This window comes from Schistocerca nitens, chromosome 9 (assembly GCF_023898315.1).
Source record: "Schistocerca nitens isolate TAMUIC-IGC-003100 chromosome 9, iqSchNite1.1, whole genome shotgun sequence".
Classification (NCBI taxonomy): Eukaryota; Metazoa; Arthropoda; class Insecta; order Orthoptera; family Acrididae; genus Schistocerca; species Schistocerca nitens.
Window position 1 is genome coordinate 124,631,598 of NC_064622.1, and position 27,210 is coordinate 124,658,807.

General features: G+C 42.6%; 1 protein-coding gene across 1 annotated transcript in view; it reads right to left on the bottom strand.

The window, feature by feature from the left end:
- Positions 1 to 27,210, bottom strand: part of LOC126203738 (DNA replication ATP-dependent helicase/nuclease DNA2-like) — a 156,442-nt gene that overhangs the window by 67,632 nt on the left and 61,600 nt on the right. The window contains exons 9-10 of the mRNA XM_049938106.1: positions 21,137 to 21,337; positions 12,278 to 12,445 (exon numbers count right to left, since the gene is read on the bottom strand). Of these exons, the coding sequence (XP_049794063.1) occupies positions 12,278 to 12,445; positions 21,137 to 21,337 (369 nt within the window). The remainder of the gene's footprint in view (positions 1 to 12,277; positions 12,446 to 21,136; positions 21,338 to 27,210) is intronic.

Consider the following 27,210-nt stretch of genomic DNA (forward strand, 5'->3'; position numbering starts at 1 on the left):
AATGGCAACAATGCCGCGAGAACAATCGATGGAGTTCACATTGGTTTAGGGCAATGCCATGAATACTACAGGACAGAAAAATGAATTATTATTAACAATGCAGCCCTAGCATCATACCCCCCTAATTTTAATCATCCGCGTTCAAAAAAACTCCTAATAAGGAAGAATTTTTCCTTGGTGATCACTGATTACGCTGTACAATCATCTGCAATGGTCTAACAGCAGCCCATGCATTACACCATAAAAGGCAAGCAATTAATTCCTGTTCAGTTAACAGGAAAGACCATTTCATACATGAAACCAGAAGAGGAGAATAAATTAATGTTAAGATGAGACTTTGCTGCAGATTGACTACAACAAAAGCTTGTGGCATTTTATTTAACTGCCTTCTGGTTGGAGATGAAAACCAGCAGAGATCAAAAATGGAAGTACATTTACAGATGTTTCTACATATAAAATGATTAATACACAAAATCATCCTGTTTGATATTTTTAGTTTTTGTACTTCTGGGTGAGTACAGTACACGAGTCTTTGAGGATTACCTTTTGTCCACTTCCAACGAAGTGTGCACAGCTCTTAGCAACAATATTTCTTTTAGAAAGTTCATGTAATGAACCAAGGTCAAGTGGAACTTCATGTTAATATACCTTCACTTGGATCACCTGATCTCATCTCGCCAATTTTTTGAATTCTTTTCTCTGTCTCTAAGGTGTTCCATTTCCATGTTTCTCTTTTAACAGAAAGAATAATGGGAGGCTTCAACATAGCCTCAAACACTGCAGGCCAGGTAAATGAATTACTGTTGATCAGTGCAGGTGTACTGTCGTATCCATGTGCAGTTTAAACTGTAGATGTGCATGTCTTTCCTTTTGATGTGTGTTGGCTGAACAACACCAGCAAAAGAATTTCCACCCTTCAACGGCTGACATACAGGGTTGTAGATACAAAGGTGCAGCCATCAGTCATTCAACATCAACTGTCTCACAAGGAGCCCTCTGAGTGCTAGGTCGCAAAAGACCAATGATGTTTACAGCATGTTACACCCCATACAACCATGATACTGGCTGCTAATGGCAACAGGAGGTGGGACAGGAGGTATCCAGTATTGAGGCCAGCATGAGGCTATGGAGCATAGTTGAGCTGCTTAGTTGACGAGTAACTCACAACAGTGCTAGCAGTATTGATACAAAGCAAAACAATGGCAAATATAAACAAAGCAAACACTGCATTACATCTACAACAACAGTTGCTGAAGTCAACATTTTTTCAGAAAGGAACTCAATGAATTTTGCAGAGTGCAAAAGAACGGTAGATGAAATATTAGCGTTTTTGCAAGATGAGTCAGTGAAATGTGTAGTGTTGTGTATGCTTGATAGTGCAGACAATGTACATGAGAAGTTCAAATGATGACAAAACGTGCTTAACAAGTGAAAGTGATACAGATACAAGTGTCGAGCCATGTAGTTCATCATCCTTGTCAAACAGGGAGCCATAAATCCCACCTACAGTGAGTTTCAAGAATGCTCGATACAATTTACAGGATGTGCAAGATAGTGACCTCCTACATTATGCCCATCAAACTGCATGCGACATAGATTACAGTGATTTAAAGGGAAGCAGTGGATGGTTGCATAACTTCAAACAGTGCTACAGAATTGGAAGACATAAGATAATGAAATTTCAAACAAAGCATCAACTTGGTGATGCACAGCAAACTGTGGGATCGGCCTGAAAATTTCTAGATGAGATAACTTACCCCATCATTCAGTAAGGAATTTGTTTTCAACTCTGACCAATAGGGATTTGAAGAGGAAATGCACATGAAAGGAACCCTGGATATTAGAGGTACCAAGAAAAGTTATATCAAGATCGACTAAGATCAAGGCTTAACACATTTGTAAACAATTATGAGAACTGTTAATGTGGATGGTAAATTGGCTGTTGTTATTTATTGTGCTGTGAGAAGTTGGAGGTACTTTGCCCCCTACAGTTATTTCTTGTGTGCATGATCTTGCAAGGACTGTAGGGAATATTTACGTCACAGCAAGGAAGAGTGGGAAAATGGGCATAAGAGAACTACAGCTATGGTTTGAACACTGCTTTTGGCCAATAGATGGTAAAAATTATTTTCTTTTGCTCGATTCCTGGTCTGCATATAAAAATGATACTCCTTTAGGGCAAACTATCCCTCCTGAAAAGTGTGTGACATTGCAATTCATACCACCTGTAATCACTGGACAAATTCACCCTTTGGCTGTTTGGATTTTCTGTGCCTGTAGAACGTTATTGCACTATCTGCAGCTAAGCATTAAAGGGTAGCCAGTTCCACAATAAGCTCCACGACAGCAAAGTTCGCATTCAGTTGCATGCCATGACATTCCACCTGTTCTGATCATTATTGGTGCACCAATATGATTCTACATGCATTCTTTAAGAACGGATACCTAGCTGAATGTCCTGCAAGCTTTGTAACTCCCAACGAGTTCGCCTATGATCTCAATGGTGTGAATCTTTGTGACCACTGTGGTATGCGACTTTTCATTCGGTGTTCATTGTGCAAGTTAATGGTTTGTTCTGAACATTTTTTATACGTCAATGATGTCCATTTTGTGAAGTTTAATACATAAGATACATTGAAGGCTGCTCTCTGCACTTCCTGGACACTCATTTCCCATTGCCCTCTTGATGTGCATGGTAAGTCATTAGCATATAATATTTTTTTGTCATAACTGTTAAAACAACACTAACTATAGACCGATCCTGTGACCTCGCACTCAGAGCGTTCACTGTGAGCCATCTTACAGAAAAATGACTTCACTGTTTTACTGAAACTGTTTTGACTGTACAGTGGTTCACTGAATTTTGAACAGAAGAAATGGAGGATATGGACGCAGCCCGTGAACACTGATCACCATTTAGAAACTAAAGACTTTTGTTGAAAAATGTTATTCATATTACAGGATAAATCATAGGACAGTTCAGTATCTGCTGCAGAATGCTAAAAAAATTTTGAAACAATAAATTTTCATAAAAGTATAAGAGCAGAAGAAAAGTTGTATACAATGATGAAGTAAAATGGATTAGTGTACATTATTTGGAAGGAAAACTTTGCACAGAATTCACTGTGTTCCATTCATTATACGAAAGCTCTTGTAAATTTAATTTAATGAGTATCTGCCTTAAAAGAAGAAATGTGTTTCAGGAGTGCAATAGAAGTAACACATGTCGTCATATTGGGTGGCACCTTTGTGAGGCTTCAAAGCTGATTTGTCCTTCTTCAGTTGCTAAAATTCTTTGTCAATATTTTTTTACGTACTATTTTTCTCTTTTTTTAATGATGCAGTACTTAGTAGTGGTGATGGTTCAGTGACTGGAGCTATAATGATCTCTCAGAATGATCACCTTGTGACAGAGAGAGACTCAAAAATGAAAATTATTGAGATACTCTCATTTGGTTCACTGGTTCCGTGTGCACTACCAAGGAACTAGACATTGGTCTTGGAATTAAGACCTCTTTTAAGAAAGTCATGTGATGAATTGCGTTATGATAGACTTTCCCATGGATCACCATACCTCACTTTCACAAGGGATTTTTTTCTCTTTTTAAGGTCTTTTCTGCAACTCTCTCTGAGGTGTTTTCATTTCAATTTCAACCATTTAATTGAAATAATAATTAAAAAGAATAAGAAAATATGACTCTTTAGTACAACAATAACAGAAATTCCTGGATGGAGCGATAAACAAAATAAGGGAAAGCAGCGGATCAATGTGTGGAACATATAACACATCAGAAAACAGCATTCACACTAGCTCTTTTTTCAGCAATCGTGTACACACTAACACACACACACACACACACACACACACACACACACACACACACACACACACACATAAAATTACAAAGACACCAAAAAACAGTCCTGTGGCTATTATTGATATCTGATTATTGAAAGCAATTGCCTGAGTTGATGTAGGTGGGCTGTGGGTACAGAAAGACAAAAAGGTGACAGTACTGAGAAAGAGAGAGGTCTTTCGATGGATGACTTCAGAGCCATACAACAAGACGAAAAAGTACAGAGTGTACAACAAAAAGAGTTTAAAGAAGAGATTTGTTTCACGGAGGGTAGAAGTAGTTATTGGAAAGTGCAGGGGGCAAAAAGGGGAATAGGGAAAAGGGGAGAAGAGGGATAAAGAGAGGGGAGAGAGAAGGGAGCGGGATTGGAAAGTGGGAGAAGAAGGAAAGAGGAAGAATTTCCACATCTGTGTAGTTCAGAGAAACTTGAGCTGGAAGGAAGCATCCAAACGGTCTGCATAGTGAAGCAGTTGATGAAGACATTTGTGTTGTCATGTGCAGCATGTTCAGCAATTGGGTGGTCTTGTTTGCAGTTTGCCAGTAATTGCAGCACAGCTGATTATAACTTGGTTGGGAGGTGATGGATGGGTGTATGGGGGACAGGTCTTGCACCTGGGGCAAACACAGTGGAATGACCAATGAGGTGCAGGATTGGGAGTATGATTGTAATAAGGGTGGACGAGGATATTTTGTAGGTTGGGTGGGCAGCAGAACACTTCTCTGGAAGGTGTGGGAAGGATTTAGGGTAGGATATCCCTCATCTCAGGGGATGGCATGATGTAGTCAAAGTTCTGGTGAATGATATGGTTAGCTTCTCAAGGTCAAGGTGATGTTGGATGATCAGGAGTGCTGGTCAGTAACTGGACAACAGGTTTACTTGTTTCAGAAGAACAGATGGCACATGAGACTTTATGGATGATCTAAACAGGATATTGTTTGCCAGCAAATACTCTGGAAAGGTTATCAGTATATTTCAGCAACTCCTGCTTTCCTCTGTAGATGCGGCATACATGGATGGTGATGCTCTGTGCCTTAATGAGTTGAGGAGGACCATGTGAAGTGCATTTGGGAATAGGTGTTGAGGTTATTGAGGAAAGAGCAGAAGTTGTCTTTGCTGTGAGTTTAGAGCATGAAAATATCAATGAATCTGAACCAGACAAGGAGTTTTAAGTATTGACTGGATAGGAAGGATTCCTGCAGATGGCCCATAAATAAGTTGGCATAGGATGGTGCTATGTGAGTACCTGCAGCAGAACTACAGATTTGTTTGCAAATTTGGCCTTCAAAAGTGAAATTATTGTAGGTCGAGATATGGTTGGCTAGGAGGATTAGGAAAGAGGTGGTGTGTTTGGTATCAGGTATGGTAGTGTTCCACAACCACAAGGCCATGGGCATGGGTGATACTGGTGAACAAGGACATCACATGCACAGTGGCTAAGAATGAGTTTGGTGATAATTGGGCAGGAACTACGGTGAGGTGGTGAAGGAAGTGTGTAGTGGCTTGAATGTAGGATGGGAGGTGACAGACAACAGTTTGGAGGTGTTGGTCAACAAAAGCAGAGTTTCGTTCTGTGAGAGCATTGTACCCAGTCACAACGGGATGACCTGCAAAGAGACGTGTAGAATGGTTTTAGTGGAGTTTGGGGAGTAGGTAAAAAGCAAGAGTGTGTGGGGTTGCTGGTGTAAGGTGGGAGATGGATCCAGCTGTCAGATTTTGGGATGGACCTAAGGCTTTGAGAAGTTGCTTGAGATTATATTGGACTTAATGGGATGGTGTCATGGTGGTAAGGTCTGTATAGAAAGCTATTGGAAAGCTGGCAGAGACCCTCAACCACATAGTCACTACAGTTCATGACCACTGTCGTGGAGCCTTTGTCTGCAGGAAGGACGTTAAGGTCTGGATTGTTTTTCAGGTTAAAGATAGAAGTGTGTTCCATAGGAGTGATGTTGGGCACACCAAGGAAGGATACAGGAAAGAAAGGTGAGACCACATTAGAAGTGAGTAATAATTGAACAATTACAATGGAATGACTGGGTGGAAGAGAGAGGAGGATCACAGTTGGAGGAACTCTGTATAGAGTTAGAGTGACTGTTCTCAGTGACATGTGTAGTGAAGAAATGCTGTCACTCCAAAGAAATAGTAAAGGAAAGAAGGCCCTTTACAAGTCCAGTGTGGTTGAATTAGGTTTGGGGCTAAAGGTGAGGTCTTTAGAAAGCCAGTACTTCTGCAGGGTAGGAGTTCTTGCAGAAAGACTGACAACAGTGTTCCGGAATGAGAGTTCAAGAGTAGTGTGTTTCTAGGAGGGTGGAGGTAGTTTCTGGGGACATGGAAAGCAGAGTAAGTCAGCAAGGCAGGGTCGGGGAGCTATGAGGATTTGAGGGGGAGAAAGATCAGAGTGGTAGGCTTTTTCGTAGGTACAAGTAGTTCCATGCAAGCAGAAGACAGGAGTACCTGGGACAGGTCCCTCAGATGGTGTTGGGAATGCCATTCCAACTGTTGGAGGAAAACAGTTCCTATTGCACTGATGGCATTTAGGAAGCTGGGGCCAATGAGTAAAAGGATCTTGCGAAAGGAGTAGATGCCAAGGAGGGGGGCTGAGCTTGGATTGTATGATTATATGGAACCAGATCAGTGAGGACGAGGGACTGATGGAAATGGGAAACATTAAGGTCCTTGCGTAGGATGGGTGACAGCTTGAGATGCCAATTTTAATGGTGAGCCCGTTAGGTGGGATACCATGTGTCAGACAAAATATGGAATAACTAACCTTAAAACTACATCTTTTTTAGTATGTATTACCCTTTACGATATACCAAACACACATGTGCCAGCAAAATTTAAATTAATGGCATAAATGGCTGGCCTTTTGGACTTGAAATTTTTCTAAGTGGCTGATCCTCAGTGTTAAGTAATAAATGAGAGTCTAACGCTATGTGATTTAAGAAATTCACCATGCATTCTCACACGTAACATAAATCAACTTGCATAAGAGGAAATTTAGTTTTAAGTAATGCTTCTCAAACCACCATTCACAATATTTTCCCACAATCTATTAGAAATATGAACATTTGTGTCATTATGCACATCAACAGCAGTTTGTTGTACTGCGTAATATTTGTCATGCTTATCAAAACGAGGCTCATGAGAAAGTCACATCGAAGAATTGCATAGTCTCTGACAAATTTTGCTGTCGGCAGACACTTGTGTGTGTGCTGTGTTTTGTTGGTGCATTTTCTCCACAAGCGAAGTTTTATTATGGTATTATTCTCTTGTTCCCCCACCCACACCCCCCATGAGCCATGGACCTTGCCACTGATGGGGAGGCTTGTGTGCCTCAGCAATACAGATAGCCGTACCGTAGGTGCAACCACAACGAAGGGGTATCTGTTGAGAGGCCAGACAAACGCGTGGTTCCTAAAGAGGGGCAGCAGCCTTTTCAGTAGTTGCAGGGGCAACAGTCTGAATGATTGACTGATCTGGCCTTGTAACATTAACCAAAATGGTTTTGCTGTGCTAGTACTGCGAATGCTTGAAAGCAAGGGGAAACTACAGCCATAAATTTTCCTGAAGGGATGCAGTTTTACTGTATGGTTAAATGATGATGGCGTCCTCTTGGGTAAAATATTCCTGAGGTAAGATAGTTCCCCATTTGGATATCCAGGTGGAGACTACTGAGGAGGATGTCATTATCAGGAGAAAGAAAAGTGGTGTTCTACAGTTTGGAGTGTGGAATGTCAGATTCCTTAATCGGGCAGGTAGGTTAGAATATCTAAAAAGGGAAATGGAGAGGTTAAAGTTAGATATAAAGAGAATTAGTGAAGTTCTGTGGCAGGAGGAACAAGACTTTTGGTCAGGTGAATACAGGGTTATAAATACAAAATCAAATAGGGGTAATGCAGGTGTAGGTTTAATAGTGAATAAAAAAATAGGAGTGCGGATAAGCTAATACGAACAGTATAGTGAACGCATTATTGTAGCCAAGATAGACAAAAAGCCCATACCTACCACAGTAGTACAAGTCTATATGCCAATTACCTCCACAGATGATGAACAGATTGAAGAAATGTATGATGCAATACAAGAAATTATTCAGATAGTTGAGGGAAACAAAAATTTAGTAGTCACGGGGGACTGGAATTCGGTAGTAGGGAAAGGAAGAGAAGGAAAGGTAGTAGGTGAATATGGACAGGGGATAAGGAATGAAACAGGAAGCCGATGGTGGAATTCTGTGCAGAGCAAACTTACACATAGCTAATGCTTGGTTTAAGAATCATGAAAGAAGGTTGTATACATGGAAGAACCCTGGAGATACTGACAGGTTTCATATAGATTACATAATGGTAAGACAGAGATTTAGGAACCAGGTTTTAAATTGTAAGACATTTCCAGGGGCAGATGTGGACTCTGATCACAATTTATTGGTTATGAACTGTACACTAACACTGAATAAACTGCAAAATGGTAGGAATTTAAAGAGATGGGACCTGGATAAACTGCAAGAACCAGAGGCTGCAGAAAGTTTCAGAGGGGGCATTAGGGAACAATTGACAAATACAGGGGAAAGAAATATGGTAGAAGAAGAATGGGTAGCTTTGAAAGATGAAATAGTGAAGCCAGAAGAGGATCAAGTAGGTAAAGGGGCAAGGGCTAGTAGAAATCCTTGGGTAACTGAAGAGATACTGAATTTAATTGATGAAAGGAGGAAATATAAAAATGCAGTAAATGAAGCAGGCGAAAAGGAATACAAACATCTCAAAAATGAGATCGACAGGAAGTGCAAAATGCCAAAGTGAGGATGGCTAGAAGACAAATGTAAGCATGTAGAGGCATATATCACTAGGAGTAAGACAGATACTGCCTACAGGAAAATTAGAGAGGCCTTTGGAGAAAAAAGAACCACCTGTATGAATATCAAGAGTGCAAATGTAAAACCAGTCCTGAGCAAAGAAGGGAAAGCAGAAAGGTGGAAAGAATATATAGAGGGTATATACAAGGGTGATGTACTTGAGGGTAATATGAGGAAATGGAAGAGAAAGTAGATGAAGATAAAATGGGAGATATTATATCACGTGAAGAATTTGACAGAGCACTGAAAGACCTAAGTCAAAAAAAAGGGCCTGAGAATAGACAACATTCCATCAGAACTACTAATGGCCTTGGGAAAGCCACCCACCACAAAACTCTAACAATTGCTGAGCAAGATGTACGAGACAGGTGAAATATCCTCATATCTCAAGAAGAATATAATAATTCCAACCCCCAAAAAAAGCAGCTGTCGACAGGCATGAAATTACCGAACTATATATTTAATAAGTCATGAATGCAAAATACGAACATGGAAAAACTGGTAGAAGCCGACTTCGGGGAAGATCAGTTTGGATTCCATAGAAATGTTGGAACAAGCAAGGCAATACTGACCCTACGACTTATCTTAGGAGATAGATAAGGAAAGGCAAACCTACATTTCCAGCATTCGAAGACCTAGAGAAAGCTTTTGACAATGTCAACTGGAATACTCTCTTTCAAATTCTGAAGGTGGCAGAGGTAAAATAAAGGGAGCGAAAGGCTATTTAGAATTTTACAGAACCAGATGGCAGTTATAAGAGTCGAGGGGCATGAAAGGGAAGCAATGATTGAAAATGGAGTGAGACAGGGTTGTAACCTATCCCTGAAGTTATTCAATCATTTTATTGAGCAAGCAGTAAAGGAAACAAAAGAAAAATTTGGAGTAGGAATTAAAATCCATGGAGAAGAAATAAAAACTTTGAGGTTTGCTGACGAGATTGTATTTTTATCAGAGAAAGCAAAGGAAATGAGACACTTAAGGTAGTAAATGAGTTTTGCTATCTGGGGAGCAAAATAACTGATGATGGCCGAAGTAGAGAGGATATAAGATGTAGACTGGCTCTGCCAAGGAAATCATTTCTGTGGAAGAGAAATTTGTTCACATCAAGTATAGATTTAAGTGTCAGGAAGTCTTTTCTGAAAGTATTTGTATGGAGTGTGGCCATGTATGGAAGTGGAACATAAACAGTAAATACACTCCTGGAAATGGAAAAAAGAACACATTGACACCGGTGTGTCAGACCCACCATACTTGCTCCGGACACTGCGAGAGGGCTGTACAAGCAATGATCACACGCACGGCACAGCGGACACACCAGGAACCGCGGTGTTGGCCGTCGAATGGCACTAGCTGCGCAGCATTTGTGCACCGCCGCCGTCAGTGTCAGCCAGTTTGCCATGGCATACGGAGCTCCATCGCAGTCTTTAACACTGGTAGCATGCCGCGACAGCGTGGACGTGAACCGTATGTGCAGTTGACGGACTTTGAGCGAGGGTGTATAGTGGGCATGCGGGAGGCCGGGTGGACGTACCGCCGAATTGCTCAACACGTGGGGCGTGAGGTCTCCACAGTACACCGATGTTGTCGCCAGTGGTCGGCGGAAGGTGCACGTGCCCGTCGACCTGGGACCGGACCGCAGTGACGCACGGATGCACGCCAAGACCGTAGGATCCTACGCAGTGCCGTAGGGGACCGCACCGCCACTTCCCAGCAAATTAGGGACACTGTTGCTCCTGGGGTATCGGCGAGGACCATTCGCAACCGTCTCCATGAAGCTGGGCTACGGTCCCGCACACCGTTAGGCCGTCTTCCGCTCACGCCCCAACATCGTGCAGCCCGCCTCCAGTGGTGTCGCGACAGGTGTGAATGGAGGGACGAATGGAGACGTGTCGTCTTCAGCGATGAGAGTCGCTTCTGCCTTGGTGCCAATGATGGTCGTATGCGTGTTTGGCGCCGTGCAGGTGAGCGCCACAATCAGGACTGCATACGACCGAGGCACACAGGGCCAACACCCGGCATCATGGTGTGGGGAGCGATCTCCTACACTGGCCGTACACCACTGGTGATCGTCGAGGGGACACTGAATAGTGCACGGTACATCCAAACCGTCATCGAACCCATCGTTCTACCATTCCTAGACCGGCAAGGGAACTTGCTGTTCCAACAGGACAATGCACGTCCGCATGTATCCCGTGCCACCCAACGTGCTCTAGAAGGTGTAAGTCAACTACCCTGGCCAGCAAGATCTCCGGATCTGTCCCCCATTGAGCATGTTTGGGACTGGATGAAGCGTCGTCTCACGCGGTCTGCACGTCCAGCACGAACGCTGGTCCAACTGAGGCGCCAGGTGGAAATGGCATGGCAAGCCGTTCCACAGGACTACATCCAGCATCTCTACGATCGTCTCCATGGGAGAATAGCAGCCTGCATTGCTGCGAAAGGTGGATATACACTGTACTAGTGCCGACATTGTGCATGCTCTGTTGCCTGTGTCTATGTGCCTGTGGTTCTGTCAGTGTGATCATGTGATGTATCTGACCCCAGGAATGTGTCAATAAAGTTTCCCCTTCCTGGGACAATGAATTCACGGTGTTCTTATTTCAATTTCCAGGAGTGTAGTTTAGACAAGAAGAGAATAGAAGCTTTTGAAATGTGGTGCTACAGAAGAATGCTGAAGATGCTGAATGGGTAGATCACGTAAATAATGAGAAGATGCTGAATAGAGTTGGGGAGAAGTTGAATTTGTGGCATAACCTGACAAAAAGAGGGGGATGGTTGGTAGAACACATTCTGAGGTATCAAAGGATGACCAATTTAGTATTGGATGGAAGCATGTAGAGTAAAAATTTTAGAGGGAGACTGAGAGATGAATACATTAACCAGATTCAGAAGGATGTAGGTTGCAGTAGTTACTTGGAGATGAAGAAACTTGCACAGGAGAGAGCAGCATGGAGAGCTGCATCAAACCAGTCTCTGGACTGCAGACCGCAACAACAACATTCTCTTGTTTATGTTTCATTGCTGCAGTATTATTCTGAAATAACAGGCGAAAGTAAAATTCTTCATTAGAGTTTTAGTTTTTACCAGTCAAAATTACAAAAATTTAACAGAAAAGTAAAACAATAAAAATTTCCAGAATTCTAAAAATTTCCCACATTTTTCCCGGATGAAAAAATTCCCGGATTTCCCAGTTGTCCCAGAGCATATACTTCCTGTTAATGCAAAGACAAATTTAAGTGTGTGTGTGTGTGTGTGTGTGTGTGTGTGTGTGTGTGTGTGTGTGTGTGAAGACAAAGTAGAACAAAGCACCGAATAGAAAGAACTGCAGACAGGTGCACAAGTACTGCACGTGTCTTGTCACTTGTCAGGGGGAGACTATTGTGCCTGCGCATTGTGGTTTGTGCACAGCAGCCTGAGCAGTACGTGACTTTGCACTGGTGCATGCACCTCCCTGCCTCCTTGTGCAACAGCTGCATGCATCTAGCATGCATGGAAATTCACAAATGTTTAAACGCACCTTTGCTGTATTAATTTTTGAAGGGATCTTAACACATCCTCATTTCCTAAGCATACCTGTCTGCTGCTGATAATTTCCACAGGTCAGCAAGTTTGGAGTTGCTGAGCCTTTGGGCCTCCTCCAATCCCAGAAGTCCTGTCCACCACAAAAAATAATTAATAGATTCTTCACTCAAATGTGCTGCACCACCAACTTCAAGCAAGGGATGTGATGGGTCTGTTGCCCTAATAGAAGGAAAAAGAAACACACAATATATATTAACAGAAACATAAAAAACACAGATAATATTTATTCTGTCATTAATCAAGAGTCAACACAAATTATGGATGATCTGAAGGAAGAACATGAAAAAATTCATGGTGAACTTGTACAACGTGACAAAATGTAGTTATATCATATCCATCAAGTCTGACTCAAAAATACTACAGAGATAAGAGAGAGAATCAAGAACATAAACATACCAGACACAGGAAGCCTTATACCATTTGAAGTCCAGTAATATACACTTCCATTCCAATAGCTGAAATAATCAAAATCACCACATAAAAACTAAAACAACAAAGCAACACACTAGACACACATATTGATGAAACAGCCTTCATACTCAAGACCATGTTGTTGTTGTTGTTGTTGTTGTTGTTAATGTTGTGGTCTTCAGTCCAGAGACCAGTGTGATGCAGCTCTCCATGCTACTCTATTCTGTATAAGCTTCTTCATCTCACAGTACCTACTGCAACCTACATCCTTCTGAATCAGCTTAGTGTATCCATCTCTTGGTCTCCCTCTGCAATTTTTACCCTCCACACTGCCCTCCAATACTAAATTGGTGATCCCTTGACGTCTCAGGATATGGCCTACCAAACGGTCCCTTCTTCAGTCAAGTTGTGCCACAAATTTCTCTTCTCATCAATTCTATTCAATACCTCCTCATTAGTTATGTGATCTACCAATCTAATCTTCAGCATTCTTCTGTAGCACCACATTTCGAAAGCTTCTATTCTCTTCTTGTCCAAACTATTTATCGTCCATGTTTCACTCCCATACATGGCTACACTCCATACAAATACTTTCAGAAACGACTTCCTGATGCTTAAATCTATACTCGATGTTAACAAATTTCTCTTCTTCAGAAACGCTTTCCTTGCCATTGCCAGTCTACGTTTTATATCCTCTCTACTTCGACCATCATCAGTTATTTTGCTACCCAAATCTAATTCCTGCAGCATCACCCGATTTAATTCGACTACATTCCATTATTCTCGTTTTGCTTTTGTTGATGTTCATATTATATCTTCCTTTCGACACACTGTCCATTCTGTTCAGCTGCTCTTCCAGGTCCTTTGTCGCCTTTGACAGAATTACAATGTCATGAGCAAACCTCAAAGTTTTTATTTCTTCTCCATGGATTTTAATTCCTACCCCGAATTTTTCTTTTGTTTCCTTTACTGCTTGCTCAATATACACTTTGAACAACATCGGGGAGAGGCTACAACCCTGTCTCACTCCCTTCCCAACCACTGCTTCCCTTTCATGTCCCTTGACTCTTATAACTGCCGTCTGGATTCTGTACAAATTGTAAATAGCCTTTTGCTCCCTGTATTTTACCCCTGCCACCATCAGAATTTGAAAAAGGGTATTCCAGTCAACATTGTCGAAAGCTTTCTCTAAGTCTACAAATGCTAGAAATGTAGGTTTGCCTTTCCTTAATCTATTTCCTAAGATAAGTCGTAGGGTCAGTATTGCCTCACGTGTTCCAAAATTTCTACAGAATCCAAACTGATCTTCCCCTAGGTCGGCTTCTACCAGTTTTTCCATTTGTCTGTAAAGAATTCGTGTTAGTATTTTGCAGCAGTGGCTTATTAAACTTCAGTTCAGTAATTTTTAGATCTGTCAATACCTGTTTTCTTTAGGATTGGAATTATTATATTCTTCTTGAAGTCTGAGGTTATTTTGCCTGTCTCATACATCTTGCTCACCAGATGGTAGAGTTTTGTCATGACTGGCTCTCCCAAGGCCGTCAGTAGTTCTAATGGAATGTTGTCTACTCCCGGGGTCTTGTTTCGACTCAGGTCTTTCAGTGTTCTGTCAAACTCTTCACGCAGTATCATATCTCTGATTTCATCTTCATCTACATCCTATTCCATTTCCATAATATTGTCCTCAAGAACATCGTCTTGTATAGACCCTCTATATACTCCTTCCACCTTTCTGCTTTCCCTCCTTTGCTTAGAACTGGGTTGCCATCTGAGCTCTTGATATTCATAGAAGTGGTTCTCTTTTCTCCAAAGGTCTCTTTAATTTTCCTGTAGCCAGTATCTATCTTACCCCCTAGTGATATATGCCTCTACATCCTTACATTTGTCCTCTAGCCATACCTGCTTAGCCATTTTACACTTCCTGTCGATCTCATTTTTGAGTCGTTTGTATTCCTTTTTGCCTGCTTCATTTACTGCATGTTTGTATTTTCTCCTCTCATCAATTAAATTCAATATATCTTCTGTTACCCAAGGATTTCTATTAGCCCTTGTCTTTTTACCTACTTGATCCTCTGCTGCCTTCACTATTTTATCTCTCAGAGCTACCCATTCTTCTTATACTGTGTTTCTAAAAAATGGTTCAAATGGCTCTGAGCACTATGGGACTCAACATCTTAGGTCATAAGTCCCCTAGAACTTAGAACTACTTAAACCTAACTAACCTAAGGACATCACACACACCCATGCCCGAGGCAGGATTCGAACCTGCGACCGTAGCAGCCCCGCGGTTCCGGACTGCAGCGCCAGAACCGCACGGCCACCGCGGCCGGCTATACTGTATTTCTTTCCCCCATTCTTGTCAATCGTTACCTAATGTTCTCCCTGAAACACTCTACAACCTCTGGTTCTGTCAGTTTATCCAGGTTCGATCTCTTAAAATCCCACCTTTTCGAAGTTTCTTCAGTTTTAATCTACAAGACATTACCAATAGATTGTGGTCAGAGTCCACATCTGCCCCTGGAAATGTCTTACAATTTAAAACCTGGTTCCTTAAGACCATAACAGTACATAATTACTTTGTGTTCAATGAAGAATTTTACTCTCGACATGAAGGACTGCCAACAGAACTGCATAACGCTGGCCTCTTCACCAACATATTCATGACCAGGTCAGGGAACAAGATCTTCATACACACAATAAAACCCAAAAACCTCAAATAATTAAACTTCGGATTGATGTTCCATGGATTAAACATAACACCTATAAGCAATGTAACTGCACACAGGAGGCAAACGCAATAAAACAAATAGAGTGAAAGAAGGTTGTGATACCCATATGACAGAGAAACTGAACCAATGAATACTTAAATGAACAGACTACATGTACGCACGACCTTGCACAGAAACATAGAAGAACACAACAACAGACAATGACCACGTACAACAAACAACTTACACACAAAACAATATGGCACATATTCATCATCTGCAATAATAAAATAGTACACAGATCAGGCAACGTTTTAAAGAAAAAGGTACTTTAAATAGGACACAAGACACTTGACACAACGCATACAAAGCTCAGAGCACAGGAAACACCCACAGACAAATTCAACACATCAGGCATATATGACCACACATGCAACTTTTCAGAGTTAATAAATGCAGCGAAAAAAATGCACAAACTTTAAAACAAGATCTTTAGAACACTCAGATCCCTAAGAAGTAACAGCTTCCATAGCATATTTGCTTACCACGTAATAGCCTAGGGCTGCCACCCAACTAAAATAGAGATTTAAAAATACTACCATCCAGCTACAGCCATCATAGGCTTACAACAGAAGAAAACTTGCGCGTAAGAAAGAGGCTGAGGTGGGGAAGGGGAGTGATAAGAGGGCAGAAGTGGGGGATGTTAAAGTGCTGTTTGTGGGAGCATACAGGGACATGGTGGAAATAGGACAGAACAGCTAGGTGCAGTCAGGAGGTTAGACGGGGGAGGTTGGTGGGGGGGGGGGGGGGTGAGGGAGTGGGACAGGGGAGAGGAAAAGGAGAGAAGTAAGGAGAGAGTGGGTGCATGGATGGAATAGATGAGTGTAGTACTGAAGTGGGTGCAGGGAAAGGGATGGGTAGAAGAAAGACAGTGACTAGCGAAGGTTGGGGCCAGAGGGGTAATGGGAATCATAGGATACACTGCAGGGATAGTTCCCACCTGCTCAGTTCAGAAAAGCTGGTGTTGGCAGTCGCTGGAGTGAAGAATGTTCTGTTGGGCAGCATGCTCAACAACTGGATGGTCCAGCTGTTTCTTGGCCACAGTTTGTCTGTAGCCATTCACGCAGACAGACAGCACGATGGTTGTCATGCCACATAGAACACAGCATTGTGGTTGGAGCTTAGCTTGTAGATCGCATGTCTGTTTTCACAGGTAGCCCTGTCTTTGATGAGAAATCTGATGCTTGTGACTTGACTGCAGTAGGTGGCCATGTAAGGAAATATGGGACAGGTCTTGCATTTAGTTCTATTACACAGATATGAGCCATGAGGCAAGGAGTTGGGAGGATGGATGGAGTAGGGATGGACGAGGATATCATACAGGTTCAGAGGTTGGTGGAACACACTGTTGGAGGGCTGGGAAGAACAGCGAGTGGGACATTCCTCATTTCAGAGCAATCTTGCTATCCCTCCCCTTTCTCACCCCAGCCTGCTCCTTACTCCCAGCACTCAGACTGCTCCTCCCATCACGTGCAGTTGCTAACAGTTCGGACTTGGCGGCCGCAGACCATGGTCATGTGTGTGAGTTGTTTGTTTGTTTGTTTTAAGGTGCAAAAACAACTAAGGTCATAAGCACCTATGTCACAAACTTAGATCACCAAGAAGTAAATAAACTTAAAAGCAACTATATATTAAGCCCAACTGGTGGAAGGAAAGTGAGCTAAGAACAAGGACTACCTCATTGAGAAAAGTACACAAAATATGCTGCAGACGTAGCAGAGGTCCCAAACCAAAAGATTAAATGTCCTTCGTCATATTGCTATGATGGACAGAAAGTAAAACACTGTCGACAGACCGCACGTTATTCGCTAAAACAGCCAATAACTCAACAGCAAACATACATGAGAATTTCAGTGCTTCAAAAAAGGGCATTCAGCCAAGAAATGGCAACCTGTCATAAGTTGAAAATGAGCACAAAGTGGTGGAGGATCATCCCTTAACAAATGGCAATGGCTAAAACGATAATGCCCAATATGCAACCTAGCTAAAATGATCTCCTCGTCACAAGAGGACCGGGATGGGGTCAGCCAAGCTGCTGGGAGAGGTTTGATTCCCCAGAACTTGTTCCCGTGAAGGGAAGATCAGTGGTGATGCCAAAGTGACACCACCTGCTCACAGACAGCAACACAAAGATCATCGAAAGGGTTGGAAGAACTAGCGGACCAAGGTACAAGCACTGCAGCCTCGGCAGCAGCCTTATTTCCCACCAAACTGATGTGACCAGGAATCCACCTGAACATGACAGTGGCTACCTATACAGAGAGAAAATCGAAGCTTTCTTGGACCTGTTGCACTAAGGGATGGACAGCCACATGTACTGGGTAGCCTGATAGAGGAAGACAACCTCTGCCATAAATATTGAGCAGCGTTCTGGAAGCTGATGCAGAGAGTGGTCACTGCCAATGATGAAGGCAGACCCAACACCATGGTCAGTCTTGGAGCCATCGGTGTTCACATAGGTACTATTGCTAAGTTGGGTGCGAAGGTTGAGAAACTTAAAGCCAAAGATTAAATCCAGAGTAGTTTCCTTCGGAAGCAAATGAAGTCCAAGATGAACACGGGCTGCTGCACGAAACCAAGGTGGTGATGGGTTGACACCCATCAGGAACATGGCAGGTACCAAGAAGATGCTGGAGCAATAGCTGAAAGTTAACTCCAGGAGGTAACAGAGAAAGAGGACACATGCCATACTCGCAGTCATGGGAGTCATCAAAGAACAAGCCACAGGATGGGTGGCCAGGCATGGCACACAAATAGGATGTGTATCCACTGAGGAGAACATCACAATGGTATGACAGCAGTAGTTCAGAGCTTCTGCAGAGAGACTTTTAGCTGGGCTAGTGTAAAAGGCACCAGTGGCCAAATGAATTCCACGAAGGTAGATTGTATTCAGACGGTATAAGATGGACAGATGTGCAGATGCATAAACGAAACAACCATAGTCTAGTTTTGAACAGACAAGAGACCAGTACAAACAGAGGAGGATGGTCTGAACTGCTCCCCAGAAAGTACAGCTTAGAACACACAGGACACTGAGAGACAAGGTATAGCATTTGAACAGGTAAGACACATGGGAGAACCAAGAAAGTTTTCTATCACACGAGCCCCAGGCATTTCGTAGTTTCAGGGAATAAAAGAACAACAGGCCAAAGATGTATAAAGGCAGAGGAAGAAACTGCTTGCGCTGCAGAAATTCATACAAATTGTTTTTTCAGTGGAGAAGCAAAATCCATTGTCGATACACACAATGAGTAAAGATGACTGGGGACATCGCTGAAGATGCCGCTTGAGGAAACAAGTCTGGGATACTAGCAATGAGCTAATCACCATCTCAGCCTATATCTACTAAACATAAATGGAATGAGGTTAAAGATTCCAAGAATCTCTCAGCTGCACCTCGGTTTCTCGTGGTATCACATACTGAAGATCAGTCCTTCAATATGGTTAATCCGTTTATTATTCAGAAAGGTGTTGATGCACTTGGAGGCCCCGTGAAATCCTGCTCTGTTTGCATAATGGCACTTTGTTTTGAGACTAACTGTGATTTTCAAGCCCAATACAGCTACTCTCTTCGTGTCGAGGCCCATCGAATGCTGAACCCTTTGCATGGTATTATTTACACTAGGCTGCTCGATGGTCTGACCGAGGAAGATATCCAACCTTACCTCTCTGATCAGGGTGTCACAGCAATCAGGTTATGAAAAAAGTTGATACAGCCTTAATGACTACACACATTTGAACTGCTTCAGGTTGGCATGAGCTGTGTGGTGCTTTGTGTTACTTCACCGCACACACCTAACACTTCAATAAGTTGCCACCTGAACATTCCATTTATATATGGTGAATGTTGTTTAATGAATATTTTATCACCATTAAGTATTAATAAACAGGGTCCAGCTACTTTGTGCCTTGAATCCATGTGGCTTCTTCCTCCAACTTGGGTTAGACTTCACATCTTTATGGGCTGCAGATAAAGCAGCTGAAAATTAACTTCTTGTTCTTATTCACTCCACCACATGAATAAGAAGTTAGATTGAATTCACCTTCTTATATTATCTTCAAAATTAGAACTCAATACATAATAAATGAGGACAGCTACCAACTAGTATACTGCCTCTCCGTACTACGTACGTAACAGATCTGATATTCAGCTTGATAATTAACAATTACAACATTTTTACTATCTTTGATATTTTGCGTTCTTAGATTTCGTGGGGCTCTTTTCTTCCACACCACCCACTCCACGGAGATCCTACCTCCACCTCAGAAGGTAGGGTTGTTTGACTGACATCCATACAGCCATCCTTAGTTCTAGTATCAGCACCTACAATTTAAAACATCTCCCCACAGTAGGATGCTCACCACTCACCTACAACTGTGTGATGAACATCTTTTCTCTGACATGTATTTAAGGACATGAAACCTCTCATTCAAGGAATGGGATGTATCACTACACATTTTTTTCCCCTCATGTTTGATTGAATAGTGCTTCCATCAAAGATCAAAGCAGGCTACAAAGTCATCTCGGTCCAACCGTACACTCCAAACTCAATGTGCTGCTACCAGTGTCAATGTTACAACCACACTATAATGTCCTGTCGAAAAACAGCCAAATGTGTTACTTGTGATAGGAATGCTCATGAGAGCGATTACTCACCTCCTTCTCCCCACTGTATCAATTACAATGGTGACCATGCACCCTCATCCTGAGAATGTTCCATGTATCTCAATAAGAGGACCATCCGGGAGATCCGGGTGAAGGAGAAAGTGCCTTTCCCTGTCGTTCGCAAATTGTTGGATACTCAGAAACCGTGAATTTTACCATCTGGCTCGAGTGTGTGCGATGTTGTCTGCTTTACACGTAGGCCTTTTGGTCGAAAGCTCTCATTTAGCAGTCTTTTTGTTGTACCCATGTGCGACCCTACATCTCCTTTATAGAATATAATATTGTCAAAGTTGAAAATCACAAATATAGTCTCAAAATATCCTCACAAAACAAAATTATGTTAATATAAAAGTGAAGTGTTAACTCCTTGACTAAATACACATTAACATCATTTAGGTGCAGATGACAAGCTGATAATACACAGAGGGTCCTGTGTAGCCCTGTGATGTAAAATCAAGGCAATGAGAACAACAAGCAAAAATTTTCATGCCTAATCTCTGCATAAGAATTATCACCACATTTTATAGATTTGAACAAAGAAAACCCACTGACAATGGCACAAAGGTGTTGAAACATGTTTGGGTCTATGTGAAAAATCAGTGTTTTGCACAACAGGCAGATCTTATATCGAGTAACAATTCAAAAAGTTTGCAAATTTTCATTTTCTGGAATAGGTTTACCTTCCAATGTTCCCAAGAATATTGTAGCAGCTTTGCTGTAATAGATAATTAGATATGATGATGGCCGCTGGAATTCATAAAAAGAGTATAGCATTTAAAAAGACAGCAAAGCTGAAGTATGTACCTGTGGAAGAGAGAAATACATGCTGGAAATACTGATGAACCTTGACACTGTCACCTTCGGAGGGGGGGGGGGGGGGACATCAATTTTCCCAATTACTCTGGAATTATTGCAATTAAGGTGCAGAAAATGCAAGTAATTACACTCATTCACAGCAAAACAAACTTAATTTTACATTGTTCACATTATCTGATTATTTCTTACCGCTGATAGGCAGAGCATTCAATAAGGTACGGGCATCTGCTGCACCCATTAGTTCGAGTGATGGGTTCTGGAAGTACCGGTGGCTGACCCATCTCGCTGGGCATTGCAGTACGCAAGTTGTTTGCTAGTTCATTTCGGAGCTGAATTAAATCACGACTTTCAGGATGAGAAAATGGTATTTCCATAAGTGACACGTCATCCCTGTAAAAACAGACATGTATTAAATTTGTTACTTCTCACACACAACAAAGAAAGCAAAACATGCCATAAATCTTACTATAAAGACAATTAAACATATCTGCTCATAACACCACAGTAAGTGATACAATTCACAATCAGAAGCCTGAGCACAAAATGTGACTGTCATTTACTGTCATTCAGTTTAAATTATTGCAATAGTCACTCACACTGTCACTGTGCTCCAAGAGCAAAACTGAACTCAGAAAAGCAACACACAAGTCTCTGTGTTTTGTCTGTGTATATTATTGACCATAATCAGTTTACTCAGTTCAGGACACATTGTACACTACTGGCCATTAAAATTGCTACACCAAGAAGAAATGCATTTGATAAACGGGTATTCATTGGACAAATATATTATACTAGAACTGACATGTGATTACATTTTCACGCAATTTGGGTGCATAGATCCTGAGAAATCAGTACCCAGAACAACCACCTCTGGCCGTAATAATGGCCTTGATATGCCTGGGCATTGAGTCAAACAGAGCTTGGATGGCGTGTACAGGTACAGCTTCAACACGATACCACAGTTCATCAGGAGTAGTGACTGCCGTATTGTGACGAGCCAGTTGCTCGGCCAACATTGACCAGACGTTTTCAATTGGTGAGAGATCTGGAGAATGTGCTGGCCAGGGCAGCAGTTGAACATTTTTTGTATCCAGAAAGGGTTTCGTAGACAGCAGGGTAGAGCCATGGGTCGTAACACATCTGAAATGTAATGTCCACTGTTCAAAGTGTCGTCAATGCGAACAAGAGGTGACCGAGACTTGTAACCAATGGCACCCCATACCATCCCGCCGGGTGATACGCCAGTATGGCAATGACGAATACACACTTCCAATGTGTGTTCACCGCGATGCCGCCAAACATGGATGCGTCCATCATGATGCTGTAAACAGAACCTGGATTCATCCGAAAAAATGACTTTTGCCATTCGTGCACCCAGGTTCGTCGTTGAGTACACCATTGCAGGTGCTCCTGTCTGTGATGCAGCGTCAAGGGTAACCGCAGCCATGGTCTCTGAGCTGATAGTCCATGCTGCTGCAAACGTCGTCTAACTGTTCGTGCAGATGGTTGTCTTGCAAAGGTCCCCATCTGTGGACTCGGGGATCGAGACGTGGCTGCACGATCTGTTACAGCCATGTGGATTAGATGCCTGTTACCTCGACTGCTAGTGATACGAGACTGTTGGGATCCAGCATGACGTTCCGTATTACCCTCCTGAACCCACTGATTCCATATTCTGCTAACAGTCATTGGATCTCGGCCAACGTGAGCAGCAATGTCGCAATACGACAAACCACAATCACGATAGGCTACAATCTGACCTTTATCAAAGTCGGAAATGTGGTGGTACGCATCTCTCCGCCTTACACGAGGCATCACAACAACGTTTCACCAGGCAACACCGCTCAACTGCTATTTGTGTATGAGAAATCAGTTGGAAACTTTCCTCATGTGAGCATGTTGTAGCTCTGAAAAGCTAATAATTTGCATACCACAGCATCTTCTTCCTGTAGGTTAAATTTCACATCTGTAGCATGTCATCTTTGTGGTGTAGCAATTTTAATGGCTACTAGTGTACTTGGGACTACTTCTGAGTGCACTGACCAGTAGGCAAACACTACACTGTTTTTACTTTCAAACCTTGGTGCCCAAAATAATTACCTCCTTGTATAATGATGCAGAACCTCTCTAGAGGACACCATCTTGAAGTAGCACTGTCCATGCAGGTGGAGAGGCTTGTGTGTTAACGTGAAGCTGAGGGCTATGCCAGCTGTGGGAACCTACAGTCGGTAAGGTCTTGGTCGAGGGACCAGGCTAAATGTGTCCTACATCGACCTGTCATCGCACATCAATTCCTTGTCCTTTCCCAACACAAGGTGTGACGCGATCTGTGCCGAGGGGTGCGTGGCACATGGGAAAATGTGTCATGAAGGGAGCCTCAGGGATACCGGGTGACCTCCCTGAGCAATTAGCCTTGCACCACATGGGGTTTTCGTGGTATGGACTGATTAGATTCCCAACTCTCGTGGGTCCAAAATGGACGCAAAAGAAAACAGCAATACTGAGGGGCAAGTTGAGTCCTGACACCCAAACATCAGGGCTGGAACTGCCCTCAGCTGAGCACGGTGACAGACATGGTCAAGAAGTGGGGATGATTACTAAAAAGTTGGACCAGATTAAGATCAAAGACTTATGTGGGGCTCAGAGGAGGAAACTTCTTAGAGAACAAAAGCTAAAGGAAGGAAAAAAGAGTGTCTTCCTAAACAAAAGTGAAGGGAACTAAAAGGCCTTGAGCCCAAGACCTCCGAGAAAAGACTGTCCCAGGGTGAAGGGGGTGTACGAATCCCTTCCACATTGAGGGCAGGCAGTAAGAGAACAAGGAAGGAATCTAAGACTCCCACTTCTCAGGAAAAGTGTATCCAGAAAAAGCTGAGACAAGAAATAGGGAATCAGACCTACAATACTTCAGTCTCAGATTTTAGGATGATGGCTATCAAGCAAGGCTATCCACTGGTCAAGATCACCTCGCAGCAGGTGGAGCTCATGCAGATGGCTCTCTTTGAGAAGCTTGGGGTACACTGGTCCCCTTAGCCATCTTATGGGAAGACAAGGAGTGGACGTGGCCCTGATTTAGGAACTCTGTTTATATAAAGGGGGTATATCGGGCCTCGTTGGCACTGGAGCTAAGCTGGTTTATGCTAGAAATATAAGAAACTCCAGAACGTGCATTTATGTAAAAAATGGAATCCTCTTCATGCCGATGGCACACTTTTGTTCTATGGAGTTAGTGACCATCAGGATGCGGCAACATGAGGAAGGTATTACAACGGAGTTTGTAATGGTCTCGGGATACCTTCCTTAAGAGGACAGTGCTGCTCCTTCTCAGGAGGTGAGGAGACTGACGGAAACACAAGTTAGTGTGGGGCAGCACTGACACGAGCAGTAGAGGTGAGTACCTTCTAGAATTTCTTCTAGCTAATAACTTAGAGATCCTCAATAGGGTGCAAGGAACTTACATTTAGGAATGTAAGAAGGAAAGATGGAACTGACATAACCTTCAGTGCCACTTTGATGGGTAGTTATGCCATACAATGGCATGTGGCTTTAGAACCATCCTCATCAGACCACATGTATATTAAGTACGAGGTTGAAATGGGCATCAGACAGACCATGTCCTATAGGAATCCCAGGAAAATGTACTGGGAGGTGTATATGAGGGGACCTCGACTCAAGCCTATTGGAAGTCAGTACTTTGATAAGGAATCCAGTGGTGTTTGAGGAGGTGGCAGAGGCAGTGACCTCTGCCATCATGACCTCGTACCCCGACAACTGCTCAGTCAGCAAGAAGTACACAAATAGGAATGTATCTTGGTGGAACAACAACCTGGAATCACAGAGGAAACAGGTATGAAGACTGTTTAACCTTGCGAGAAGGGAAGGAAAATGGACGGAATATAGAGTGGCCCTTGTGAAATACAATCTTGCAACTAAGCAAGCAAAGCAGGCATCTTGGAAGATATTCTGTGAGGAGGTAGAGGGTACAGCTGTTCAGGCCAGACTTCATAAAATCCTCATTAGGATACCAACTAATCCAGGAGGAATTTTAAGGAAAGAGGATAGGGAGTATACATGGACAGCACACAGGAGCTGCTACCCAAGACTCATTTTTCTCAATGTACTCTGACAGATAACATAGACCAGAACGAGATCCCTGTGAGATATTGGTTTTCAGGTATTCGAAGGGAGAACTCTGAATCTGCCAGAGACTGTGTTGACCTGCTTAGCCATTATAGGTGGAATTAGCAGCACACCCACTGCCGCGATGGAAACCATGCTCGACATGCCCCCATTACACCTGTGGGAAAAGAGGGAGGCAACAGCTGGAGCACACAGGTTAAAGACTGGCAAAAACTGGAGCTCAATGGGTATTCAGGATCTCACACTAAAATACTGAGTGTGGTAGACATAGGTACAGTTGGGGAAATGCTAGCCAACTATATACTAACTCCCAGCTGCTTCAAGGAGCCTTTAAGTGTAGTAATTGGAAGTAGGGAGCTCTGGGAGAACAAATTTCAACATCGTACTGGGGACATAGTCTGGTTCACTGATGGTTTGAAAAGAGACCAGGTGTTGGGGCCGCAGTATACGAGGTGCAGCCCAGGCTGGAGAGTGCAGTCTAAGGGAGATGGCCACTGTGTTTCAAGCAGAAATATCTGCTATCAGGATGTGCATGGAGGAAAATTTGCAGAGGTGCTACAGAGGTCATAGCATTTTCATTTATTCAGACAGTCAAGCAGCCCTGAAAGCACTGGCTGCCCCTGCAACAAGATCAAAGATCATGGCAAAATGTCAAAGTCCTTATGAAGCTAGGGTAAAACAATAGGGTAAACCTATTGTGGGTGCCTGGTCACTCAGGGATTAGTGGTAACGAGCAAGCCGATTGGCCAGAATAGGGGCAATGAAACCATTTATTGATCCAGAACCTATCCTGATGAGCAAAATAAAACTATGAGACTGAACAAGGAGACACTGGGCTACGGTCCAAAAGCAAAAATATGGCAAGGTATTGATGCCGAAGCCACGTTCTAAGAAAAGTCTCTCAATCCTGGGCTTGAACAGGAGAGAAATGAAACTCATTGTTGGACTATTGACAGGCCATGGGAATTTCAAGAAACACCTACATACAATGGGCATGGGCATAATAGAAGAAGACCCCCAAATGTAGGATATGTGGTGTGGGCGAGGAAACCTCATTCATTTGATCCACGAATGCTGGGCACTGGAGATTAGAAGGCACAGAATATTCGGATCAACTAGACTAGAAGAAATTGTGTCTACCAAAGCACTGGTAAAGGATCTCCTTGCACTGTTCAAATGCATTGGTTGGCTTTACTAGAGACACAGAGAACAGTACTGCACAATAAACTCTGTTTCGGTGCAGGCATGACCAATATTGTTTTTGCTTCCCTGATAAAATCAAATCAAATCTATGCTGCAGAAGCCAACAAATTTTTCATTCTGACAAACCAGTCAAAGGGGTATTGTGTATAAGTGGAAGAAATATGAGAGCATAAATAAACACACAGGGTTGCTAAACTAGACAACTGAGCATCTTGCACAGAAACTGGACTCCCTGCAAATTTGAAACTATACTTCAGTAATCATTCCTTCCATAATTATCTTATTATCTAGATCAGTCCTGACAAAACTCTACCATCTGGTGAGCAAGATGTATGAGACAGGCGAAATACCCTCAGACTTCAAGAAGAATATAATAATGCCAATCACAAAGAAAGCAGGTGTTGACAGATGTGAAAATTACTGAACTATCAGTTTCATAAGTCACAGCTGCAAAATACTAACGCGAATTCTTTACAGACAAATGGAAAAACTGGTTGAAGCTGACCTCGGGGAAGATCAGTTTGGATTCCGTAGAAATATGGGAACACGTGAAGCAATACTGTCCCTAGGACTTATCTTAGAAGAAAGATTAAGGAAAAGCAAACCTATATTTCTAGCATTTGTAGACTTAGAGAAAGCTTTCGACAATGTTGACTGGAATACTCTCTTTCAAATTCTGAAGGTGGCAGGGGTAAAATACAGGGAGCGAAAGGCTATTTACAATTTGTACAGAAACCAGATGGCAGTTATGAGTTGAGGGGCATGAAAGGGAGGCAGTTGTTGGGAAGGGAGTGAGACAGGGTTGTAGCCTCTCCCCGATGTTATTCAAAGTGTATATTGAGCAAGCAGTAAAGGAAACAAAAGAAAAATTTGGAGTAGGTATTAAAATCCATGGGGAAGAAATAAAAACTTTGAGGTTCACC